Source organism: Armigeres subalbatus, chromosome 1 (assembly GCF_024139115.2).
Source record: "Armigeres subalbatus isolate Guangzhou_Male chromosome 1, GZ_Asu_2, whole genome shotgun sequence".
Taxonomy (NCBI): domain Eukaryota; kingdom Metazoa; phylum Arthropoda; class Insecta; order Diptera; family Culicidae; genus Armigeres; species Armigeres subalbatus.
Genome location: NC_085139.1, coordinates 88,181,631 through 88,207,011, shown reverse-complemented (window position 1 = coordinate 88,207,011; position 25,381 = coordinate 88,181,631). Strand labels below are relative to the sequence as shown.

The window sequence follows — 25,381 nt, the reverse complement described above, 5'->3', positions numbered from 1 at the left end:
TTATCCACCGCACTTGTTTGCGATTTGAAAAAAGTCCATTAACTGTTGTCGGATGCGTTGTGCGTTGGTGTGCTCTTTGGCTATCATATTCGAGTATTTTCGTGGCATCATCAATGCAAATGGTAGTAGCTTATGTGAAACAGACAACTTAATGCTTTCATACAGATAGCGTGGTAGTGTGGCTAGAGTAAGCGCATCCTTACGGCTCCTATTGTTACTATTCTGGGTTCAAATCCCGGCGCGGCCATACAGCTCTCGCGAAAAGTGAGTGAGTGGTAAAAAAAATTATACGAAAAATTATATTCATCTAAGGCAAGATTTTCGTTTATCTTCCAGTCTAATTCTAGAGAAAAGATTTACGCTTAATTGGTCTCATTGAAACGAAAAGTGGAAACTTTTCAGGCCTGCTTAAAGTGTATGTAATGTAGAATGAACATTAATGATTGAACATAAAACCGAATAGATACTGTCTGAAGCATTAATTTGGCTTGATACTGGGAGAAAGTCGTCGCTCTCAGAAACATATCGAGTGCCGGATGAAGTTTGATATTATAGCAGCTGACGCACGTAATGGTATTGTTTGGACTCTACTACATCAGCACTGGACCTGTACTGCAATTTATAATTTTCAGTGAGAGATGTCACGCAATGTTTACATATCTACCCCTTTCAATATCTATATGAAGGCGAAGGATGAATAGCATGCTACAAAAATCTCAAAAAATATTTGTTCCTTGACAGGGCATAAAAGTGTGCAACACATGCTAAATTTTTGTGTTTATTACCGCTTTCAGCTCAGTGAATAAAAGGAATATGATTAATTTATCGACTAGTCACTATTCTTCGCATACATGTATTAGAAAAACTAGCGAAAGAAACCCCACTTTGCCCGGCTGTTGCAAATGTCATAATGAACTATTCCCAGCACCGCACTCTAGATCAATTTCCGTGCGTTTGTTTTGTTTACCTCAACAGCTGACCCAAAATTGTATTCTAATGTTTTTTTTTACATTTCCCCGTTAAATTCACCAACTTCTTGTATATACAAACCTTGCGGATCCCAAAACGAATCGATCAAGATCTTGCAAATCGGTCAACCCGTTCGCGAGTTAAATCGTCAGGAAGGGAACCTGAACTCATTTTTATTTTATAGACTAGCAAAAGAAACCCAGCTTTGCCCGGGTGTTGCAAATGTCACAATGAACTATTTGCAGCACCGCACTCTAGATCAATTTTTTGCTTTTGTTTTGTTTTTCTCAACAGCTGACCCAAAATTGTGTTCCAATGATTTTTTACATTTCCCCGTGAAATTCACCCATACTTTTTGTATACACAAACCTTGCGAATCTCAAAACGAATCGATTAGGGAAAAAATCTTGCAAATCGGTCAACCCGTTCGCGAGTTAAATCGTCAGGAAGGAAATCTCAACTCATTTTTATTATATAGAAGATTTAAAAATTTTAATTTTAAAATAAAGCGCAACATACTTTCATAACTGCCTTTCATGCGAAATTAATCAAAGAAATTTGGTCGCCTGAGCATGAGCATAAGCATGAGCATGATTGACCGCCCACGGTTGCTACTCCGTTATTGCCAGGTCAGCTGTAATTACCATAGAACCAACAGATGAAGTTTGGGACTAACATCATCTTCAATGTGTAAGAACTGGTGACCCAAAAATAAGCAATACCAGCGCCGGCCGTGTCCGAATGCAGGTCAATTAAGGAATGGGTAGGAAAATGTTGGCATGATACTCGCTTTGATAGAAGCCGACGAGTCATCTGCACTTCCACGAGAAATCACTGGGATGTTGGATATATGGGGTAGGTATTGTGGCAGGGTTCATTTTGGTAAACGGTATGCCGTGTATAGCGTGTAGTTTGATCAATTCAAAACATAATCGAACGAACACTAATTCTCGGGTACTTATTCAAAAGGACGTATGTGATTTTGTAAACAAAGATTCAAACGTCGATTTGTCCAATCTGATGGCACTCCCACGCAAACCAACACCACCAACAGGTAGCCGAAGCCTCCCCCTATCTGTCTATGGTGATGGTTTGCGTTGGAGGGCTCTCAGATCGGACAAATCGACGTTTGAATCTTTGTTTACAAAATCATATACGTCCTTTTGAATAAGTACCCGAGAATTATTTTAATTACCGATCGCACTAAGCAGAACAAAATTGACGATGACCAGCCGATCCCTCTGCTAACCGCACAAAGCAGAACAATATTTTCGATGACCGGCCGATCGTTCTGCTTACTGACGCGAACTGCATCTTCACTTTCTAATTAATTTATTCACCCGCACAAAGCAGAACAACATTTCGATGATCAGGCGATCGTTCTGCTAACCGCACAAAGCAGAACAAATTATGTCATGACCGGCCGATCGTTCTGCCTACTAAATAAATCGCGACTGTACGTGGCCTCTGAATGCTGAACATTTGTCTTTCAAGCAACAAACAAACATGATCTACTTTTTTCACTCAATTCCGATAGAACATTTGATACTCCTAAATAAACGTCTCTGAGGCATGTTTCCAAGTACAGCATTGAGATTAATAAAATCTATTCACATATCGACCGCACAAGCAGACCAAAAGTTTCTGATTCTCGCGAACAATTTGCATATCATATAAAAACGCACTCTGATTTATTTTCTTACCAATCTAATAGGTACTAGCATTTCTACCAGTCTTCAAAGAATTAGCTATGTCTAAAATGCATTTTCTACTAACAAAATAGAAAGCGAGGAAGATATTTGACAAAAGAGATATATTTGAAATAGGCTATGAGAAGGAAGATTTGAAGAAAGTCAAATAGAAGGCAAGCAAAGGCCAGAATAAATATATATTGTGATCTAGTTGGGTGAAAGTCTCTCTGAAAGAACTTCCGTTGGTATTCAAACAGAACATTCTTGTCTTAGCACATGCACAGCCAGTATTGAAAAGCATCCTGGAAATGTCGGTTGTATCCCCGAGCATTTTCTTGTCTGCATTAATATTTGCAGCATATAATAAATATGACGCAAGTATTAAAACGGCCAGGCCCACCGTGCAGGCTTGAATTTGGGAGAAATTCCAGAACTCCCCGTCAATCAGATTATTTAGTAATAAATAACATGATCAACGAGAAGTTTTGAATCTACGAAAGGAAGAAACGAGGACAGCCGTACCAACCGTTTCACATTCAGGGGGAAAGATGATTGACGAATCGTTGGGAGTAACTTGCTAAGAGTGGGGGGCAGCAGGGACTATTTCCAAGGGCTTGACGATCCCTCCCCAGGCCATCTGCGAGTTGTGGCGCCTGCCTAGGATGTGGTGGGGTTTGACAGTGGGCCCTGTTAAACCTCTATAAAAAGCTGCATGTATCCGCAAGTAGGCTCCGCCAAAGCGACCGTGTGCCGCTCAAAGCGCACAAGCCCAAGTCCTGGTGTTAGGTGGGACGCTAAACAGCCCTGACACGACGGCCCTCCGGCGAGACAGGAGGTTTGCGCAGGCCCAATAAGCCGCCTGGAAAACCAATAATTACGAACAATATAAGAGATAATGCGACTCGATATAATCGGCAAAGACCTAGGCGACGAATACAGAATCGATCTACGATGAATTACATCCCCGCAACTTCGACGTCGTGCCGCTGCAGGAGATTTGCTGGACAGGACAGAAAGTGTGGAAAAGCGGGCATCGGGCGGCTACCTTCTACCAAAGCTGTGGCACCACCAACGAGCTGGGAACCGGCTTCATAGTGCTGGGAAAGATGCGCCAACGCGTGATTGGGTGGCAGCCAATCAACGCAAGGATGTGCAAGTTGAGGATTAAAGGCCGTTTCTTCAACTATAGCATCATCAACGTGCACTGCCCACACGAAGGGAGACCCGACGACGAGAAAGAAGCGTTCTACGCACAGCTGGAGCAGACATACGATGGATGCCCACTGCGGGACGTCAAAATCGTCATCGGTGACATGAACGCGCAGGTAGGAAGGGAGGAAATGTATAGACCGGTCATCGGACCGGATAGTCTGCACACCGTATCGAATGACAACGGCCAACGATGCATAAACTTCGCAGCCTCCCGCGGAATGGTAGTCCGAAGCACCTTCTTTCCCCGCAAAAATATCCACAAGGCCACATGGAGATCACCTAACCAAGAAACGGAAAACCAAATCGACCACGTTCTAATCGACGGTAAATTCTTCTCCGACATCACGAACGTCCGCACTTACCGCAGTGCGAATATTGAATCCGATCACTACCTCGTTGCAGTTTGCCTGCGCTCAAAACTCTCGACGGTGTACAACACGCGTCGAAGTCGGACGCCGCGGCTTAATATTGGGCGGCTACAAGACGGTAGGCTAGCCCAAGAATACGCGCAGCAGCTGGAAGTGGCACTCCCAACGGAAGAGCAGCTAAGCGCAGCGTCTCTTGAAGATGGCTGGAGAGATATTCGATCCGCCATTGGTAGCACCGCAACCGCTGCACTTGGCACGGTGCCCCGGATCAGAGAAACGACTGGTATGACGGCGAATGTGAGCAGTTAGTAGAAGAGAAGAATGCAGCATGGGCGAGATTGCTGCAACAACGCACGAGGGCGAATGAGGCACGATATAAACAGGCGCGGAACAGACAAAACTCGATTTTCCGAAGGAAAAAGCGTCAACAGGAAGATCGAGACCGTGAAGAGACGGAGCAACTGTACCGCACTAATAACACACGAAAGTTATATGAGAAGTTAAACCGTTCACGTAAGGGCCACGTGCCACAGCCTGATATGTGCAAGGACATAAACGGGAACCTTCTTACGAACGAGCGTGAGGTGATCCAAAGGTGGCAGCAGCACTACGAAGAGCACCTGAATGGCGATGTGGCAGACGAAGATGGCGGTATGGTGATGGACCTAGGGGAACGCGCGCAGGACATAATTCTACCGGCCCCGGATCTCCAGGAAATCCAGGAGGAGATTGGCCGGCTGAAGAACAACAAAGCCCCTGGGGTTGACCAACTACCAGGAGAGCTATATAAACACGGTGGTGAGGCACTGGCTAGAGCGCTGCACTGGGTCATTACCAAGATTTGGGAGGAGGAAGTTTTGCCGCAGGAGTGGATGGAAGGTGTCGTGTGTCCCATCTACAAAAAGGCGATAAGCTGGATTGTAGCAACTACCGCGCAATCACATTGCTGAACGCCGCCTACAAGGTACTCTCCCAAATTTTATGCCGTCGACTAGCACCAATTGCAAGGGAGTTCGTGGGGCAGTACCAGGCGGGTTTTATGGGCGAACGCTCCACCACGGACCAGGTGTTCGCCATTCGCCAAGTACTGCAGAAGTGCCGCGAATACAACGTGCCCACACATCATCTATTCATCGACTTCAAAGCCGCATATGATACAATCGATCGGGACCAGCTATGGCAGCTAATGCACGAAAACGGATTTCCGGATAAACTGACACGGTTGATCAAAGCGACGATGGATCGGGTGATGTGCGTAGTTCGAGTTTCAGGGGCATTCTCGAGCCCCTTCGAAACCCGCAGAGGGTTACGGCAAGGTGATGGTCTTTCGTGTCTGCTATTCAACATCGCTTTGGAAGGGGTAATACGAAGAGCAGAGATTAACACGAGTGGCACAATTTTCAATAAGTCCGTCCAGCTATTTGGCTTCGCCGACGACATAGATATTATGGCACGTAACTTTGAGAAGATGGAGGAAGCCTACATCAGACTGAAGAGGGAAGCCAACCGGATCGGACTAGTCATCAACACGTCGAAGACGAAGTACATGATAGGAAGAGGTTCAAGAGAAGACAATGTGAGCCACCTACCGCGAGTTGGCATCGGTGGTGATGAAATCGAGGTGGTAGAAGAATTTGTGTACTTGGGCTCACTGGTGACTGCCGAAAATGATACCAGCAGAGAAATTCGGAGGCGTATAGTGGCTGGAAATCGTGCATACTTTGGACTCCGCAAGACGCTTCGATCGAATAGAGTTCGCCGCCGTACCAAACTGACCATCTACAAAACGCTCATTAGACCGGTAGTCCTCTACGGACACGAGACCTGGACGATGCTCGTGGAGGACCAACGCGCACTCGGAGTTTTCGAAAGGAAAGTGCTGCGTACCATTTATGGTGGGGTGCAGATGGCGGACGGTACATGGAGGAGGCGAATGAACCACGAGTTGCATCAGCTGTTGGGAGAACCATCCATCGTTCACACCGCGAAAATCGGACGACTGCGGTGGGCCGGGCACGTAGCCAGAATGTCGGATAATAACCCGGTGAAAATGGTTCTCGAGAACGATCCGACGGGCACAAGAAGGCGAGGTGGAAGATGACTTGCGGACCCTCCGTAGACTGCGTGGCTGGCGACGTGTTGCCATGGACCGAGCCGAATGGAGAAGACTCTTACATACCGCACAGGTCACTTCGGCCTTAGTCTGAAATAATAATAATAATAACTTGCTAAGAGTATTGAAGTACACTCCATGGGTCCTCGACGTCTTGGGATGGGACACAATTTTTAGTATAGTGCCCTGGCTTATACACTGATGGGCAAAATTATTCGCATAAATTCAGATAGATTACTATGAAAACATGACGAATACATATGTACATCAGTATACATATAGGCCTTGGTTTAAGCGCCATTACTCACTCTCTGGAACGAAAAAAAAAGAAACAAAAGCGATGAAAAACCAAAAAAAACAAAAAAACAAGAAAACAAAAAAAACAACACCTAATAATTATACCATATTTACTTACAATAGCTTCGTGTCACAAATTATTTCCTCGATTATTTATTTTATTTTATTTATTTTAAACACATTTATACATTTTAAACAACAGGAGCAGTTTTCACCTTTTCCACAGATATCACATGGAATAAATGTTTTTCGATAATAAAGTCGATAACAGAACTTATGGTTAGTAGTAGAATGGTAGGTTATGAAGTTGAATAGTAAATTACAGGTCCAGAAAAGTAAACAGTATAATATAATTCTCGGATGACTACTCCATATGAAGTTTCATCTAAAGCTTGTAATAATCATGGTTATTATCACATAAATAAAGAAAGAACTGCAAATTTTCAATGCATTATTAGCAAGTTTATTTGCAAAAAGAAGTTTTTCAATTTTCTCAAAAAAAAATGGGTCGAATGCCAGATTGCACCGGATTTGTTCTTTATATTCGTAATCTGTTTCAATCGATGGTCTCCGAATTGAGTCTGACTCTTTTACTAACGACACTTTAGTTACAAATGTTATTTAAAATTATTTTTTTTTCCAAGTTCGTTTATTTGGTAGGCTCAGGCGTGTATAACACTTTACGGAGCCATGGTTCTTTATGATATATACAATCAATATCATTTAATTTTTCAGTTAGTAAGAGAGGGGAATTTAAAATTATACTTTTCTAACAATTTTGGGATGATTCAAGTATGACGTCCATTACTTTTTGAGATTTCTAGACCCCCCCTCCCCCCTCTGTCACGCTTTTTGGTATACCTAGTTTATGCGCTGTCACAAAATCTTAGACCCCCCCCTAAAACCTGTGACATCATTGTTGAACGACCCCTTTACACTTTTTACAACTTTTTTATTTCATGTCCCGCATGAACACACGTTGATACTTATATTTTGACCCATGTCTTATAACCAATAACAAAAAATAAATAAAAAATAAAAAAGATTAGACGTAACCATGTGAATAGCACATAAAGAGCACATAAGAAGCACGTGAAAAACACATAAAAATGTGAATTCCTTCAGATGTTGCATTGTGTAGGCATTTTAAATTTCATTTTCTGAACTTGTTGGCAACGCAAGATCTCAAAACAGATATTTTGCGTCTAACAACACATACTGCATTCGATTGAAGCAGTAGAAGTTGGTTGAAGAGATCATGTCAAGTTTAAATAACTAAATTACTTCCATATATGAGAACTAGGTACGTATCTTAAATTCCTGTGATGTTGTCCGTTAAACTGCACTTCCATTCCTAAGCCGTATTCATGCAATGAAACGTCAGAAAGAATTTTTAGTTCACACTTCCTGATACTACCGGCACATTCTTTTTTCACTTCCACTTTTATGATATACATAAATCAGCGTTTAACCTCAATCCAATCCCGGTTTTTCAAATTATTATGACGATACAGGTCGAAACTTTCATAACCACGAATTGAAATCAAATTTATTCTTCATTTTCATTGAAAACTCTTTTATTATGACGGAACTATTTTTTTTCGTGAAAATAAAACACGTCAACCATCTATCGCGGCATACTTCGATCCACAAAGAAATTTGGTCGCCTAAGAAAGAAAAAGGCGCTTTGCTCGTCGTATGACGATCACGACCTTTTGAAGTACTGCACTGGACAGGTGATCACCGGGAGGATTTTGATTGGCATTAGCAACGCACTCTAGATCAATTTCCGTGCATTTATTTTGTTATCCTCAACAGCTGGCCGAACATTATATTCTATTATTTTTTTATATTTCCCCGTTAAATTCAGCAACTTTTTGTATATACAAACCTTGCTGATCACAAATCGAATCGATTGGGTAAAAATCTTGCAAATCGGTCAACCCGTTCGCGAGTTAAATCGTCAGAAACGAAATCTGAACTCATTTTTATTATATAGAGATGATATTACGAAAAAAAATCATGTAATCTGAATAGGCTGTAACAATTTTGCGAGGGAAAATGCCCTCGTGTGACTAACCTACAATGTACTACGCGCCTCCGCGAACTATTCGTTCCAGAATGCTGATTAACCAACGCGTGGTGTTTTGTTGTCTGAGAGCTGCCAGCTAAAAGGCGTTTTGCCTAATGAGTTTCTCGGCAACAAAATATCATCACTTTGTTTTTAAGTAATATTATCAATATGATTGAGATTTTCCACAATTTCAAGATGGTAGGTATCAGACAGCTAAATGAAGAAATGGAAATGAAAATCGTTACAACTAAGACGATGAAGCCTTTGCTTGGCTAGCCCCCTTCTATTATTAGTATTTTTAAGATCATTCCTAGATTGTTGCATGGAATGAAATTAGAAACGAAATGAGCTTTGTCGCTGGAAAGCGATTCCAAACATGGTGCTACGGAGTAATTACTTCAATGAACTGTGGAACCCTTTTGTATTCCTTGGGAGGTGATTGCTTAAGATCCACAACAATCAAGCATTTCTTCAAGTGTCGGTTTCTATTAGCATATTTCACCTTGTGCCTTGCTTACTCTTGTATGGGATTCAACCACAGGCACAGATGGGAAATCAAGTCAGATTAAATCCTTCAAACTTTAGTCCCTACGTGTTTTTCATTGTTCACGTGCTCTTCAGCCCATTAATACCGCCCACCCCAAACGATCACTCTTCTCGTTCTGAGTCGAAAACAAGGGCACACAAATCCGGCAAACATTTCCATATCTGTTTTACGAAGCCTAAAATTTACATTAGCATAAGGCACACACCGCCAGCAAACCAATCCTTCAAAGATGCTTATCAGAGCGGGGCACTTGAGCACCGAATTCGAACGGAAGATTTCATCAGAATTATGTTCGCCCGTTTCCCTCGGACATCCTTTTCCGTTTTTCATTCTTCACGAAACAAAAACAATCCGTTCTGAGGTTGGTTTCCGTGGCTGGCTGGTTGTGGAATAGCGGCATCTGCCTTCCGCTGAGGGGCTTGGAAACGAGTGACAAGTTGAAAAATGGCTTATAGAATTAGGAAAATATCTCACGGCAGTTGTCTTCGTATTGTGATCATCGTCAATATTTCACTCGACAATAAAACGCTTCAACACTTTAGCTATCGAGGAATGTGTTTGTAATTCCTACCGACACGGACAGAAGCGAGGGTCTTAATTCACTCGATATTTTAGATACTACCTAGCTATCTCATCACATCCCTTGGATCGAACAATGTGCTTCTAATGGCAATGAAAATCCCACAAACCAAAAAGTGATGAAGTAGCATGTTTTCTAAAATATTCGATTTTTCCCTGTTTCAGCCATGCTGAAATTATTTTTTCGCTATGCCACTTAATCTTCCCACTTGTTTGCCCGAAAATTTATATTTTACAGTTTTTAAAAAACGATTTACGAAACTTTTTTGAACTGGAATTAGTTCTAAAGTTAGTAAATTATAAGCAATGCGAATAGAAGAGAACATCGGCTGCGTAAATGATTGAAAAACTAACAAATAACTTACCGATCCAGTGAGATGGCAACTAGTGTGAATACGGAGGACGCCACCGACATGTTGGCGATAAAGTTGTTGATGGTGCAGTAGACCGCCCCGAACGGCCAATCTGAGTTGAGCATGAAGATGAAGTTGAACGAACAGTTGAGCGACGACATCAGCAGATCGGCCACACTTAGGTTCAGCAGAAAGTAGTTGGTCACGGTGCGCATCCGGCGGTGGGCTGTTGCAGAACCGAAATGGAAGAGAAAAGTGAAGGGAAAACTTTTATTCGTCTGCGTCAGAGCCAAACGTTGCTGAACGATGCGGGGAGGATTTAACTGACTGTATCCAGTGCTAGCGCTCGTTGGAATAGATGAGATGTGGAGCATAATGGTCTAAATGGCACCCGCGGTTAGAACTTCAACACAATCAGTTTAAAAAAATATCATCAAATGATAATAATTATACTTGTTTAGTTGTACGCAAATCGAGCCGTTTTTTTTAAATATTTCAACAAAATGACTAAAGCCAGTTATTTCTCATTTATGTAGTTGTATTATATCCCAGGTCGTTTTTTAAAATACAAAAACTTATTGATTTGAATAAGATTTATAATTTATATGGGGAAACACAAATAATAAATAAACGACGATGCAGAGATTAAAACGGTTATGTTATTTGAAAAAAAAAACGCTTCTTATTCTATTCATCATTTTGTATAACCGTAACAGTCTGGTTATTCAAGTATCGGTACATAGAACGCAGGACTATTTTGGCAGTCCGCAACTTTTATAACTCGGTCATTCAACCGAATGGATTGATTTTTTAGTACATCACTTATAACTTCCAGATACTAACCACGTACTAGAAACCAAGATAGTCAGTTCTAAAAGTCCGAGTAATGAACATTGCGGACGGAAATACGGGGCTCTGAACAAATGGACTTTCTTTCTAAAGTGTTGGAATCATTTTCCATTTTATGCACATTTTACACCATTCTCCCCTACAAAGATAAGTATAAGCCATAAGGGGTAATTAAATATATGGTTTTCAGTTTTTGAATGGGATCCCAACTGAGCATGTGGAGAAACTTCCACTGTAATCCTTTCAAAGCTTTTATGTCTCCAAGCTATGTTTTTACCAAATTACAGCTGAATAGCGCATATATTTAAAAAAAAGTGGAATGTTTTAATAAAAAATAAAATAAAAACATTTTTCCATAGGTGCAATAATTTCTTTTATCCTCATTTCATTCAAATATGTTTTCCATTCATATAACCCCTATTTTTGCCTCTCTCGAACATACAATCAAATTTTTAATTTTCCTTTCCGCAAATCATAATTCTACAATAACCACCAGAAAATATTTAAATAGTCTTGTACACTAAACAATCTGAAAGTGTATCCATGAAAAATTTATTTTCTCCGTAAAATAAGCTTCAATCCATGCTGTTGAACTGCCGTCGGGCAAAACTTCCCAACCCAACAATTATATTTGCTCCGCTGTCAATTGCATGCGACAGAATGTCAATACAAGTGTACCACTAATTATTATGCTAATTTTCCTAGGGTCAAATTGCTGGGACTGGCATTATATGTAATAGAAATACCTTTATTGCAAAACCACCTATCTATAGATTACTGCTTCCGACCATCACCCACAGGATGCTGCCTCCCTGAGGGAGGCCATTACAATGCGGTTTGAAATTATAAATTAGATTTGGTGATTGAAATTCATTCCATATTTGCTGAGGCATCAATCGGATCATCCTGCAAATTATTACCCGCTAAACTATTCACATTAGACACATTAGGCAATAAATACCATACACAGTTGATCTTTCTCATGGATTGACCCAGAAATGCAAATCTATGATCTTGAAGCTCATTAGCGACCACTTTAATTGCTTCCGGAACATATAACGTTCTGATTCATAGCATTCTGCCTAAATGCATTTTGACTTCAAAAACCTTTACTGCAATTTAAAGTAGTTTAGGGTATCGGCAAGTATTCTCGGCAGGTGTTCCCGGTGATTGCATCTTGCAGTTCGGTTTCAACTAGCTCCATCGTGAATTCTCGAGGCAAAACAATGTTTGTATCTTTGGTTTTTGAGCCTGTGCCAGGGATGGGACTCTGCCGGGAATACGATCCGTAACCCTATACACTTGCAAATTAATGGACGATATCACTATTAAACCATTCAAATTAAATTAATTGATAGAAGTTTGTCACAAATGCCGAGCACCCTGTACAAAGGTATCAAAGGTATATCAAAAGGTATCGAATTACGACAGTCAACGATGTATAAACTTTTCAGCCTCCCGCGGAATGGAAGTCAAAAGCACTTTTTTCCTCCACAAGGCCACATGGAGATATCCTAATCAAGAAACGGAAGACCAAATCAACCACGTTCTAATCGACGGTAAATTCTTCTCCGATATCACGAACGTGCGCACTTACCGCAGAGCGAATATTGAATCCGACCACTACCTCGTTGCAGTATGCCTGCGTTCAAAACTCTCGACGACAGGGCTGACAATAGTCATCGTCGCAGCAAGAAAAGCCACAGTAGCGACGAGTTGTATTGTCTTCATTGCTACTCGACGCATCGTCAATGACGCGCACGACGTTAGCTTTCGTCGTGCAACCAAATCGTCATGACGACATCGAAGAACGAAGACTTCATACCATTATTCTTCAACTGGCAGCTGCCATGCGAAGATTTTAATTAATTCTTTGTAATAATGAATTTTGTAACCGTTCCTTTCGCTATTCTTAATTAATTGCATGAAAACTCAGTGGTTTAAGCGCCACTCTCAGAAATGAGAGACCACTGGTCGTGTGTTTTATGTTGCCCGACTATACTGTTTATGTGCATGAATGCAATTCTCAGGGGAACGGTTTTTTTTTCGGTAAACGCTAAAAAGGGATGTTCAACAAATCGGAAACGACGTAGCAGAGGTAGACGTACTGAAAAGTGAAAAATTCTACACGTGCTCGCGAGAGAGAGAGAGAAACGATCAGACCGGGCGGACTATAACTACCTCAGGGCTAACCCAATCAGGAGAGAGTAACAAATTTATATCATATTGTGTTACTGAGATCAACAGTTTTTCTATCATAGGCATAGGCTATCAAGTTTATAGTTCAGGATGTTGTTAAAATAACTAAATTTTCTAACAAAACAATGAAACATAACTAATTCTGTTATAATTTTGTTAAGAAAAATGTGATAATAATTTATCATAACTCGATTATATCAACGGTTGTTATAAATAACTGATGTTGTTACAATCATGTTATAATCTTGTTTTGCCTTCCTAGTCGGGAAGGTCGTATTAATGACAAATCTATTGTGAATTCATTTATATAGTTTTATATTCATTCATTTTTTTTTTTAAACATAGGTGTAAGTGTATGCGTCAATGTTGTGTGTGTGTGTGTGTGTGTGTGTGTGTGTGTGTGTGTAATCATGGCCATGGGTGTAGACTAACCTGCGTAGGGTTTGGGTTACGCTCTCGTTGCTACCAGCGCACAGAAAGACCAATCTTCAAAAAGACGGTCAAAAACCATTTTTTCAAAATGATCCAAATTGATAACTTGAGTCATGGGTTGTTAGTAGAAAACTTGACGATGATGTAAACATAGTTTTGAGTCATTTTATTCGGGTGGATCTTACCTTTACAGTCGTATACATCACCCAAACCTATTATATTAGGCACCATCACAAAGTGTAGTCCAAAAACTAATAAAGCCACGCATATACGTTTGTAAATTATTTTTGATTGCGCAGAAAGTACTCGGTCTATATTATGTATAAAATTATTATTGTATTATCTTCTTGCTGTATTCATTGTGAGATTCAAAAAGGTACCCATCGGTACCCATCGATGAAATTCACACTGTAGTTTCATTTTTTTGTCAGGAATCCAATCCTGCAGAAATAAGGTTCCGCCACCCTCCGCCCGCTCAGTTATTTCGGTTTTACTGACAGTGGTCGTTTCGGTCTTGCCAATCAATTTTGATAAAAAGCAACGCACAGTATGTTTTCTCTTCTCCTTCTACTTCTCATTTGCCCCAATATTACGTCTAATTTTCCATACTTACTCTGTAAAAAGATCATGAGTTTTTTACAGGAACCGTAATATCAAGAAACGATTTGCGCCTCTACAGCTTTACTTTGTGTAGGGACGAAACAAAATCCATTCTCCAAATTTCTAATAATGGAATACATTTTTCCGTTAGCACTGCAGTGAGGTGGCAGAAATTGGTAACTAAAGGTAGCAGTTAATACCTGTGAAAGTGCTCATAGAAATAGAACTCTACACTGGTGGCGCCAGCCATTGATAATTGTTGAGGCACCGTTTGGTGCAAGCACGTTGTCTTTAAGAGTGTTAGCGTGCTTACGACGACTTGTGCCCACCTCTCGTTCCGGTAGTGGATCTTTAGCTTACGGGTCGGTGATGCCGATAAGATGAACCATCCATTCAATGAAATATCATAATATGCGGCCTGCTAGACCATTTTATTCACTTCTAAAATTTTTGACCGTCTTTTTTAAAATTGGTCCCACTGTGCAGCGGTTCGTCAACCGGGGGCGAGGATGGCATGCGATGTTCTGGGCATGCACAATGGCACGGAGCGTAGTGCCTACCGACCGGAACGTAACGGCGGCGGCCCGGGCTCAAGTCCTTTACGGCCGATCTATAGATGCGGAGAGGGGGTGGTCAGGAAGGCCAACGGTCCCTCGCACTCCGTTTAGCTGCCAACGGATGGCGGGCCAGGACGAGTGATCGAATTAACGTATGCGGACACCAGCGCAAGATGGCCGACGCACTTGAATCGTATAAAAAAGCGTCTTGTTGGACACTGTGGTCCAACGTAAATAAGAAATTAGAATAATTATATAATATAGAAATGAATTCTAACTGATTTACCTTATAAATAGTTTTAAACTGCTCAGAGAACAGAGTGTTCACCCCTAGTGATACGTATCTCTCAAACTAGATTTTTAGTATAAGAAAACAATAATTTTAATTAGAAAAATTAATAACCAATTCGCGCACAAAAGAGGTAAAAACTTTCACTTCACATTGCATAAATTACTTTACATACCTTCAATAAATGAAAAAAAGGTAAAGGTCACCGAGAATCACTTCTGTTCATCAGCCGACGAAACGTAAAGTGATCCGATTTAGCATAAAGACAAGTTCAAAAACCTAAAAACCAAGGACTACCTTTTTGCCGTTTATCAATACCAAACAGCGTTCACCCATTTATACACGTTTATTTACTTCAACTAAGTTTATGAGACATCTGTCTTAAATCCTAGAACTAAACTTGCTCCAAAGCTTTCATTTTATGGCAATATTTCATAGGTTGTTATGTAAACGGTTCATATAATTAATAAAACTATTTTGACAGTATCTACTTGTTTTATAGTTTATAATATAAATATACACTATAATTATGGATAAAAAAAATGGAATAACCAAAGAACGTTACAATTTGAAATAACTTATGAAGACATTATAAATGTTATCGAAACATTTATGTTACCAAAGTTCGTACTATTTGTTTATTTTAGACGCCATTATGTTTTTAACTACTCCGTCTATAATGACGTGCAATCAATTATGTGAAGAAGTGAGGACGCAAATCGTCATAACTTTTGGCTGCGCGACTAACTTCGTGGTAGGCATGCGGTGCGTAGAAACCGAATAGGTGTCGCGTCGTGCAATGTTATGACGAAGACTATATTTTTTTCGTTTTCTTCATACGACAAGAATGACTAAAGTCAGCCCTGCTCGACGGTGTACAACACGCGTCGGAGTCGTTCGCCACGGTTAGGCGGCTACAAGACGGTACACGGTGTAAAAAAAGATTATTATCGAAGTTCCATGTTCCTCTGATATTTTTTTTTCACAGAAAGTTAGGCAAGGTCATTAGAAATGATCCACGGGGTGTTTTGAAATATTTTATCGGCAATTTAAAAAAAAGTATTTTTTTATTGTTTTCATCTCCAATATACCATATACAAATTCAATTGATAACTCAGCAATGGATAAATCATGGTAATTAACCCTCAAGTAAAATGCAGTAAAATTGCAATAATATTGCAAAATATTACAGTGGAAAAAAAAATAAAATAAAAATATGAAACTGGATTCGATTTATGGATCTTTTTTTTATTCCTTTCTTTATTTGGTAGGCACTCTGTGCTTCTTAACCGCTACTGTGCCGAGATCTACTGTGGTATTCTCTTGTACATAATCCACACAGAATCTGTTTTTAGATTTCCATTATTCATTATTGTTGTCGTTGCTAGTCCATCTCATCGTGAGTCCATTGTGTCCATTTGTCTATGTCGTCCATCCGATGATCGTTGCATTGTTCGATTGTCATTTATCCGGGTAATGTTGGAGGAATGCCTCCGAGAAGAACAAGTTGTCAGTCGTCATCAGGCAGCCGTGACGGTAAGGAGCGTACCCCAAACGCCACCATATTGGCTGCGGATCCGGCGACTGACGAGATTTGTGGTGGAGGGGCTGGGAATCGAACCCATGACCATCCGCTTGTAAGGCGAACGTGTAGTCAACTACGCTACGAGGCCCTCCTATTTATAGATCTTGTGATTGATAGTCCTTCTCTCTACTACAGCACCAGTCAACACTTCGTAGAGACTGTATGTTGACTCACCATAAAAACCATACGATTATGAAGTTTTGTACTCGGGTTTCCTGTAACTTAATTGCACCATTACCGGAATAAATTGTGAGTTGTCAAAACGTTGAACGATGCTAAATCAAACATGAAGATACACTCAACTTATCTGTAACTTAATTTAAACAAACAATTCAATTTTGAAATACGCATTGAAGTGACATGGTAAAAAAATATGTAACTTGATGATTTTGTTTCGTGTTTTCAACATGCAGTGCAGTATTCTTTGGTTTATTGTTTCCAAATGCTGAACGCGTGCTGCATTGCAATGTTAATGAAACATTGTTCACAATTTGAATGTTTTTGACATCTTGACGCAACTTTTTCGTGCTTTGATGTTTTTCCAATGCCTTTAATGAAACTGAATAGAAACAAGGTGCTTTTTGGAAGATGTTGCGTGTGGGAATCTTTTTTCAGCAATTATCATCTATTTCCAGCCTTTATCCAGTTCTCTGCTCAATGTTGTATTTGCATCTTTTTCTTTCAACATTTGTAGTAGATAGCCATTGTCAGTCTGCCATATTTTATAGGATTCATAATATTTTCCTCTTGATACAATGTCTCATAAATCCGGGGTACACAAAATGACTATTGGATGAACTAAAGTTTTATATAGAGCGAATTTCAATTCTGTAAGTATGTTATTATCTTATTTATTCAGACTAAGGCCGAAGTGGCCTGTGCGGTATATAAGAGTCTTCTCCATTCGGCTCGGTCCATGGCTACACGTCGCCAACCACGCAGTCTACGGAGGGTCCGCAAGTCACCTTCCACCTGATCGATCCACCTTGCCCGCTGCGCACCTCGCCTGTTTGTGCCCGTCGGATCGTTGTCGAGAACCATTTTCACCGGGTTACTGTCCCACCGGGCCCACCGCAGTCATCCGATTTTCGCGGTGTGAACGATGGATGGTTCTCCCAGCAGCTCATGCAAATCGTGGTTCATTCGCCTCCTCCACGTACCGTCTGTCATCTGCACCCCACCATAGATGGTACGCAGCACTTTCCTTTCAAAAACTCCAAGTGCGCGTTGGTCCTCCACGAGCATCGTCCAGGTCTCGTGTCCGTAGAGGACTACCGGTCTAATGAGCGTTTTGTAGATTGTCAGTTTGATACGGCGGCGAATACTATTCGATCGGAGCGTCTTGCGGAGTCCAAAGTACATACGATTTCCTGCCACTATGCGTCTCCGAATTTCTCTGCTGGTATCATTTTCGGCAGTCACCAGTGAGCCCAAGTACACAAATTCTTCTACCACCTCGATTTCGTCACCACCCATGCAGACCCGAGGTGGGTGGCTCACATTGTCTTCTCTTGAACCCCTTCCTATCATGTACTTCGTCTTCAACGAGTTGATGACTAGTCCGATCCACTTAGCTTCCCTCTTCAGTCTGATGTGGGCTTCCTCCATCTTCTCAAAGTTACGTGCCATAATATCTATGTCGTCGGCGAAGCCAAATAGCTGGACGGCCTTATTAAAAATCGTACCACTCGCGTTAATCCCTGCTCTTCCTATTACCCCTTCCAAAGCGATGTTAAATAGCAGACACGAAAGACCATCACCTTGCCGTAACCCTTTGCGGATTTCGAAGGGACTCGAGAATGACTCTGAAACTCGAACTACGCACATCACCCGATCCATCGTCGCTTTGATCAACCGTTTATCCGGAAATCCGTGTTCGTGCATTAGCTGCCATAGCTGGTCCCGATCGATTGTTTCATATGCGGCTTTGAAGTCGATGAATAGATGATGTGTGGGCACGTTGTATTCACGACATTTCTGCAGTACTTGGCGAATGGCGAACACCTGGTCTGTGGTGGAGCGTTCGCCCATAAAACCCGCCTGGTACTGCCCCACGAACTCCCTTGCAATTGGTGCTAGTCGACGGCATAACATTTGGGAGAGTATCTTGTAGGCGGCATTCAACAATGTGATTGCGCGGTAGTTGCTACAATCCAGCTTATCGCCCTTTTTGTAGATGGGACACACGACACCTTCCATCCACTCCTGCGGCAAAACTTACTCCTCCCAAATCTTGGTAATGATCCAGTGCAGCGCTCTAGCTAGTGCCTCACCACCGTGTTTAAATAGCTCTCCTGGTAGTTGGTCAACCCCAGGGGCTTTTTTGGTTTTCAGCCGGCCAATCTCCTCCTGGATTTCCTGGAGATCCGGAGCCGGTAGAATTACGTCCTGTGCGCGTTCTCCCAGGTCCATCACCATACCGCCATCTTCGTCTGCCACATCGCCATTCCGGTGTTCTTCGTAGTGCTGCCGCCACCTTTGGATCACCTCACGCTCGTTCGTAAGAAGGTTCCCGTTTATGTCCTTACACATATAAGGCTTTGGCACGTGGCCCTTACGTGAACGGTTTAACTTCTCATAGAACTTTCGTGTGTTATTAGCGCGGTACAGTTGCTCCGTCTCTTCACGGCCTCGATCTTCCTGCTGGCGCTTTTTCCTCCGGAAAATCGAGTTTTGTCTGTTCCGCGCCTGTTTATATCGTGCCTCGTTCGCCCTCGTGCGGTGTTGCAGCAATCTCGCCCATGCTGTATTCTTATCTTCTACTAACTGCTCACATTCGCCGTCATACCAGTCGTTTCTCTGACCCGGGGGCACCGTGTCAAGTGCAGCGGTTGCGGTGCTACCAATGGCGGATCGAATATCTTTTCAGCCATCTTCAAGAGACGCTGCGCCTAGCTGCTCTTCCGTTGGGAGTGCCACTTCCAACTGCAGCGCGTATTCTTGGGCTAGTCTACCGTCTTGTAGCCGCCCAATGTTAGGCCGCGGCATCCGACATCGACGCGTGTTGTACACCGTCGAGAGTTTTGAGCGCCGGCATACTGCAACGAGGTAGTGGTCGGATTCAATATTCGCACTGCGGTAAGTGCGGACGTTCGTGATGTCGGAGAAGAATTTACCGTCGATTAGAACGTGGTCGATTTGGTTTTCCGTTTCTTGGTCAGGTGATCTCCATGTGGTCTGGTGGATATTTTTTGCGGGGAAAGAAGGTGCTGCGGACTACCATTTCGCGAGAGGCTGCGAAGTTTATGCATCGTTGGCCGTTGTCATTCGATACGGTGTGCAGACTATCCGGTCCGATGACCGGTCTATACATTTCCTCCATTCCTACCTGTACGTTCATGTCACCGATGACGATTTTGACGTCCCGCAGTGGGCATCCATTGTATGTCTGCTCCAGCTGTGCGTAGAACGCTTCTTTCTCGTCGTCGGGCAGCTTGCACATCCTTGTGTTGATTGGCTGCCACCCAATCACACGATGGCGCATTAGAGTGATTCAAATTTTGACTTTTTTGCTCCCCCATGCTTAAACGATTGCATTTGCCTTTTTATTAACCCACCTAAATTTTTAGCTAATTTGGAAGTAAATTGAGTGAGCACGCGCGGTTTTATGTTTGTATGAAAATTGCTATGAAAACAATAACTTTCATGGAAAACCGTTCCCTAACGCTTTTCTTTAAACTCTAACAACATATGAGTATATCGGCAACATGAGAAATTTTACAATGAAACAGGCCGTCTTTGTTGCGAAACGATTTGATGATCACAAGAAAAGTTATTAGGGAAATACTGAATCGTGAGAAATTTAATATAACACGTAAAAGAATAACATCAATATCAATAATGATCATTTTTGTTTTCTTCATAACTTTGCTTCCAAACGAGAAATCGCTTCGCAACAACAACTGCCTTTCAGCTTGAGAAGTATTCTGTGTAGGCAATGTGTTGATTATATTTAAATAGTTTATGGGCCACCTCACGGAACGGTCTTCCACATAAGGGTCAGTTTTCACAGTAATTTCCATACAAACTTCAAATGACGTGTGCACAGCCAAATTACATCCAAAATTGCTAAAAATTTAGGAGGATTATTAAAATGGCAAATGCAATCGTTTAAGCATCGGGGGGCAAAAAAGTCAAAATTTGAATCACTCTAATGGCGCATCTTACCCAGAACTATGAAGCCGGTTCCCAGCTCGTTGGTGGTGCCACAGCTTTGGTAGAAGGTAGCCGCTCGATGCCTGCTTTTCCACACTTTCTGTCCTGTCCAGCAAATCTTCTGCAGCGCCACGACGTCGAAGTTTCGGGGATGTAATTCATCGTAGATCGATTCTGTATTCGTCGCCAAGGTCTTTGCCGATTATATCGAGTCGCATTATCCATTATATTGTTCGTAATGATTGATTTTCCAGGCGGATTATTGGGCCTGCGCAAACCTCCTGTCTCGTCGGAGGGCCGTCGTGTCAGGGCTGTTTAGCGTCCCACCTAACACCAGGACTTGGGCTTGTGAGCTTTGAGCGGCACACGGTCGCTTTGTGGGGCCTACTTGCGGATACATGCAGCTTTTTATAGGAATTTGACAGGGCCCACTGTCAAACCCCACCACATCCTAGGCAAGCCCCACAACTCGCAGATGGCCTGGGGAGGGATCGTCAAGCCCTTGCATATCCTTCAGCCCAAGTACACGATCATCAACCGTCTTGACCGTGATATCTTAGAACATACTTGTGTCTTTTTCATTTACTCTTCTTCACACTTATCCCTCCTATCAATTTCCGCAATGAACAAGAAAGGTATCATCACCAGTAGGTGGATAAATCTGGGTTTTTACTAATTAGATATTGATCATTAATCCCATTTTCTCTCGAATGCAATCTGGAACTTCGTGAAACTGAATATTGACTGAAGGTAACAATTCCGGAGAAGCGCAAAATGGATTAAAAATGGCTACCCTGGTTAATTAATTTTGCATTTCATCAACATATTTCAGTGGTTTTTTTTTCAATTTTTCGCTATGCTCTTCTTTTACATAGCAATGCATCGATTGCCAGGCATCGACAAATTAATCGATGTTTATACAAGGAAGAAGGTATGCACGTGGCGATGACACATGGTTCACTTGTTGCTGTAGTGCTTTAGCCTTTTCGCGCACATTTACCCTTGCTTCTCGAAATATGTGCCAAAAAGCTTCGCTTATGGCATTTCGTGAGTGTGTTATGAATGCAAATTTATGATCACCAGCCCAGGGCTTATGGCTTCCAAACTGTTGATGGCGACAATCTATTTTACGCTGCATGGCCGTCCCGAAGGAGGGCAAGCGAAGCTTGACAGTTTCCAATCAGGCGACGCACACAAATTTGGCAGATGAAATTCATTCAAGCATGATTGATGGTGGTAATTTCAAGAACACAGCAAATGTAATGGATTTTGTTTCACTTTTTTGCCGTCATCACCGAGAAGATTGAATTGTGTTTTTACCTGGAAAATCGCGTTACCATGCTGGAACGGTACTAATGGAGTGCATTATTAATGACCGCTCTTTGAAGTGTTTTTTGGGAATTTTGTCTACTACATTACCACAATGATCGATCTCGGATCAAGCAAGATGTCACTCATTAAACGCAGCTCGTTGCAATGAAAGAATCGAAAATCAGCCTCCAAATATACGCTACTGATTATGTGGACCAGAGCCAGTGTTGGTAAAATTATTCTCAAATCGTAATCATAGAGTCTTCCACGCACGAGCAAACTCGTTTGCGATTCTGAAGGAAAGCATCGTACTTGATTTTTCATGTCAAATCGCCTCATTTCACTCATTTGCCGAAAAATCATTTCGCTCCAAAAAGCGTTTCAAAGTAATATGTGCAAATGATTGATTAAACCAGGCCTGCCCAACCTTTTCAAGCCACGGGCCATTTTCAGAATTCACACTTGATGGCGGGTCAGAAAATATTTTGTACATAAATTTTTAAATATTTTCATTTTTTTTTCACTTTCTAAAAAACTGATCACGATTTAATTGCGTTGAAACAATCTTTTTTGTTTATTTTGTTTTCGTCGTTGCACTGAGATCCATTTGAGACATTAAATTAATCTATTCACACCATTTACCGGATGTTGAAAATGGAAATTTCTTTACTTTTTCTGCACATTGAACATACCGTTTTGCTTCGAATTGCCGGACGCTTCGAAAGCCGGACACTTCAATTGTTATTTGACTTAATTTACCATCTCAACAAGTATTTCTTGGGTTATCAATGCAGGGAGCAATTCTTGGACTTGAAACCATTTAAACGAATGTAAGTAATTCGTGATCTGTGGTAAAAACTTTAAAATTAGAGGTAAAACTTGAAAGCATGTCATAATCAACGGTGAATTTCGATTTTCTTAGAATGCAGCTTAAGACTCAACATTAGAAAAACTAAGCCCATATTTTCTATATTCTATCATTTGCAAGGGGTATTAGTAATTCATTAACATAGTATGATAGTACTCTTTGTCATGAGTTAGAGAAATTGCTTGGGAATTCTTAGCTTTATAATTTTTATTACATTTTCTGTATGTCCGGACTTCGAGGCAAGCTTTTACAATTGCTTCGATTTCCGGACATGCTGAAATGATGTTAAATAACTGATTTTCAGTTAAGTTAATTGAAATCAAATGATTCGTTATGAGCAATCATAGTAACAGTTTCATTAGATTTGAGTTGCTACACTCCAAAAGGAACATTACTTACTCTCAGCTTATCGATATATACTTTTATACACATATTGTAAATGGTATCACTTTATTAATTGTTCACAACTAGCGAAACTTGCCTTCAGTTTCTAGTGAAAGGTTGTTTTCAAATGTATTTTTTAACCTTTCACATTTTTGTAGGAAAAAAAACAAGCTCGTTAAATTAGCTATTTTAACAGAATTGTATAAACAGACAAGTTGTGAACGACTCCCGTCAAATAAAAAAACTCAACATTTCTCGGACACGCCCGGATTTATAAATCCGCATGAATTCATTATTTGAATCGCTCCTTTCCATCCTTGATTTCTAAAACCAAACTGAAATGGTTTTTAAAAGACACAAATATTACTAATAAGGGACCGACTGTTTACTTCGATGACATTTGCTTCCAGGGTGCAGCAGTCGTAAAAAGTGTAGACAACAACCTTCCGTGCACCATGTTTACGGTACTCGTCACTGAGTGGCGATACCGGCGTTTCTATCTGTTTTGTTAAGCCTGCTACTCTATGTTCTGAGATTTTCAAAATTTTCACCATGAGCTCATGGAAGAATGGTAGTTGGAAATCGATAAAATGTATGGGAAAATCAAGTATTTTGAAAATTTATGGAAAATGGAGGTGTTTTAGAAGAAAGTAATGATAAGGAATGAAGTATGAGGTGAAAAGATTATCTCCTACACTTAGTTTGCACTGATTAGTAGTCTAATAGTGATGAAATTTCGGTTTTACTACCATTGAAAACACGCCATCTCTTGCATTAATCGTTTTGACTGGTACCTTATTGCAGCTTACCCACGTTGAATTTGAGAGGTAGTATTGAAGAAAATATTTTATTACCCACAGACACGTCAAACGTCAAAAAAGCGTTCTACCTTGAAAGGAGAAAGGGGGGAGATTGTAAATTATTAGATTCCGAATATTGTATATTGCAGTTAAATGCTCCTGCTTGGTTTCAAATGCTGTTTTTTGGTAGTCCTGGTCGATCTCGGAGCAGAAACTTCGGATGGCACTCACAACCGGGGGATGTTAGATTTCCATACAAATGTGTATAGAAACCTTTCCTTACGGATTTATATTAATTGAGAAATATGAATGCTATATCCTAGTTGTCTTTGAACGGATTAAATTGGCTATTTGAGAATCAACATACCCAAACTTGAAGTGTCCGGAAATTCGAAGCAAAATTGTCCGGTATTTGAAGCATCCCTTATACTGTGTCCGGATTTCGAAGCAAGCGATGTTCAATGTTTTCGATTATATTAGCTATTTCTTGCATACAAAATGTCATTTTCAGTACACTACAGCAAATTTAATAAGTTAATCTTGACAAGGTGTGTTATCACTCAGTGTCAAGTACTTAATTCCGTTTGAAATATTGAACTGAAAATTCAGCAGTGCTTAGGTGTCCGGACTTCGAGTCAAAACGGTATTTGCATGAACTGCTTGCAATCGGATGAGAGAAATGTACCACATTTCAAGTCATTGAGATGTTTGGCGATATCTGCTAGGAAAGCCAAGTCACTCATCTATTCAGGATCGTTCAGCTCGGGCAATGTTTTCCTTTATCGTGTAAAAATAGCGGCTTTCATTTCCGTCAACATCATTTATAATTAGTGGGGGTTGAGTTCCCTAACGTTGATAAAGTTGATTGTCTTAAAAACGATGGTCAATACTTGAGGAATATTGATCGTTTTCGCATATCGATTCTTTTGGTGAATGTGGAATGGCAGGGAAATATCGCCATACCTATGTGATTACTTTTCTTTGCTTAGAATTGTCACAACGCCACTGTTCTTTCCTACCATTGCTGGTGTTCCATCAATCGTAAGGTCACTTAAGTTTTCGAAGGAGAAAAAGAGTAGAGAGAGAGTAGAATATGAAGCTGACGGGTTTTCACGTTACGTAGCTTTCAAATCTACAGGAAGAGGCTGT

General features: G+C 41.1%; 1 protein-coding gene across 4 annotated transcripts in view; it reads right to left on the bottom strand.

The window, feature by feature from the left end:
- LOC134227912 (tachykinin-like peptides receptor 86C) overlaps positions 1-25,381 on the bottom strand; it is a 421,610-nt gene that overhangs the window by 200,914 nt on the left and 195,315 nt on the right. For all 4 annotated transcript variants that reach the window (XM_062709627.1, XM_062709634.1, XM_062709621.1 and 1 more), the window contains one exon: positions 10,216-10,429. In XM_062709627.1, the coding sequence (XP_062565611.1) occupies positions 10,216-10,429 (214 nt within the window). The remainder of the gene's footprint in view (positions 1-10,215; positions 10,430-25,381) is intronic.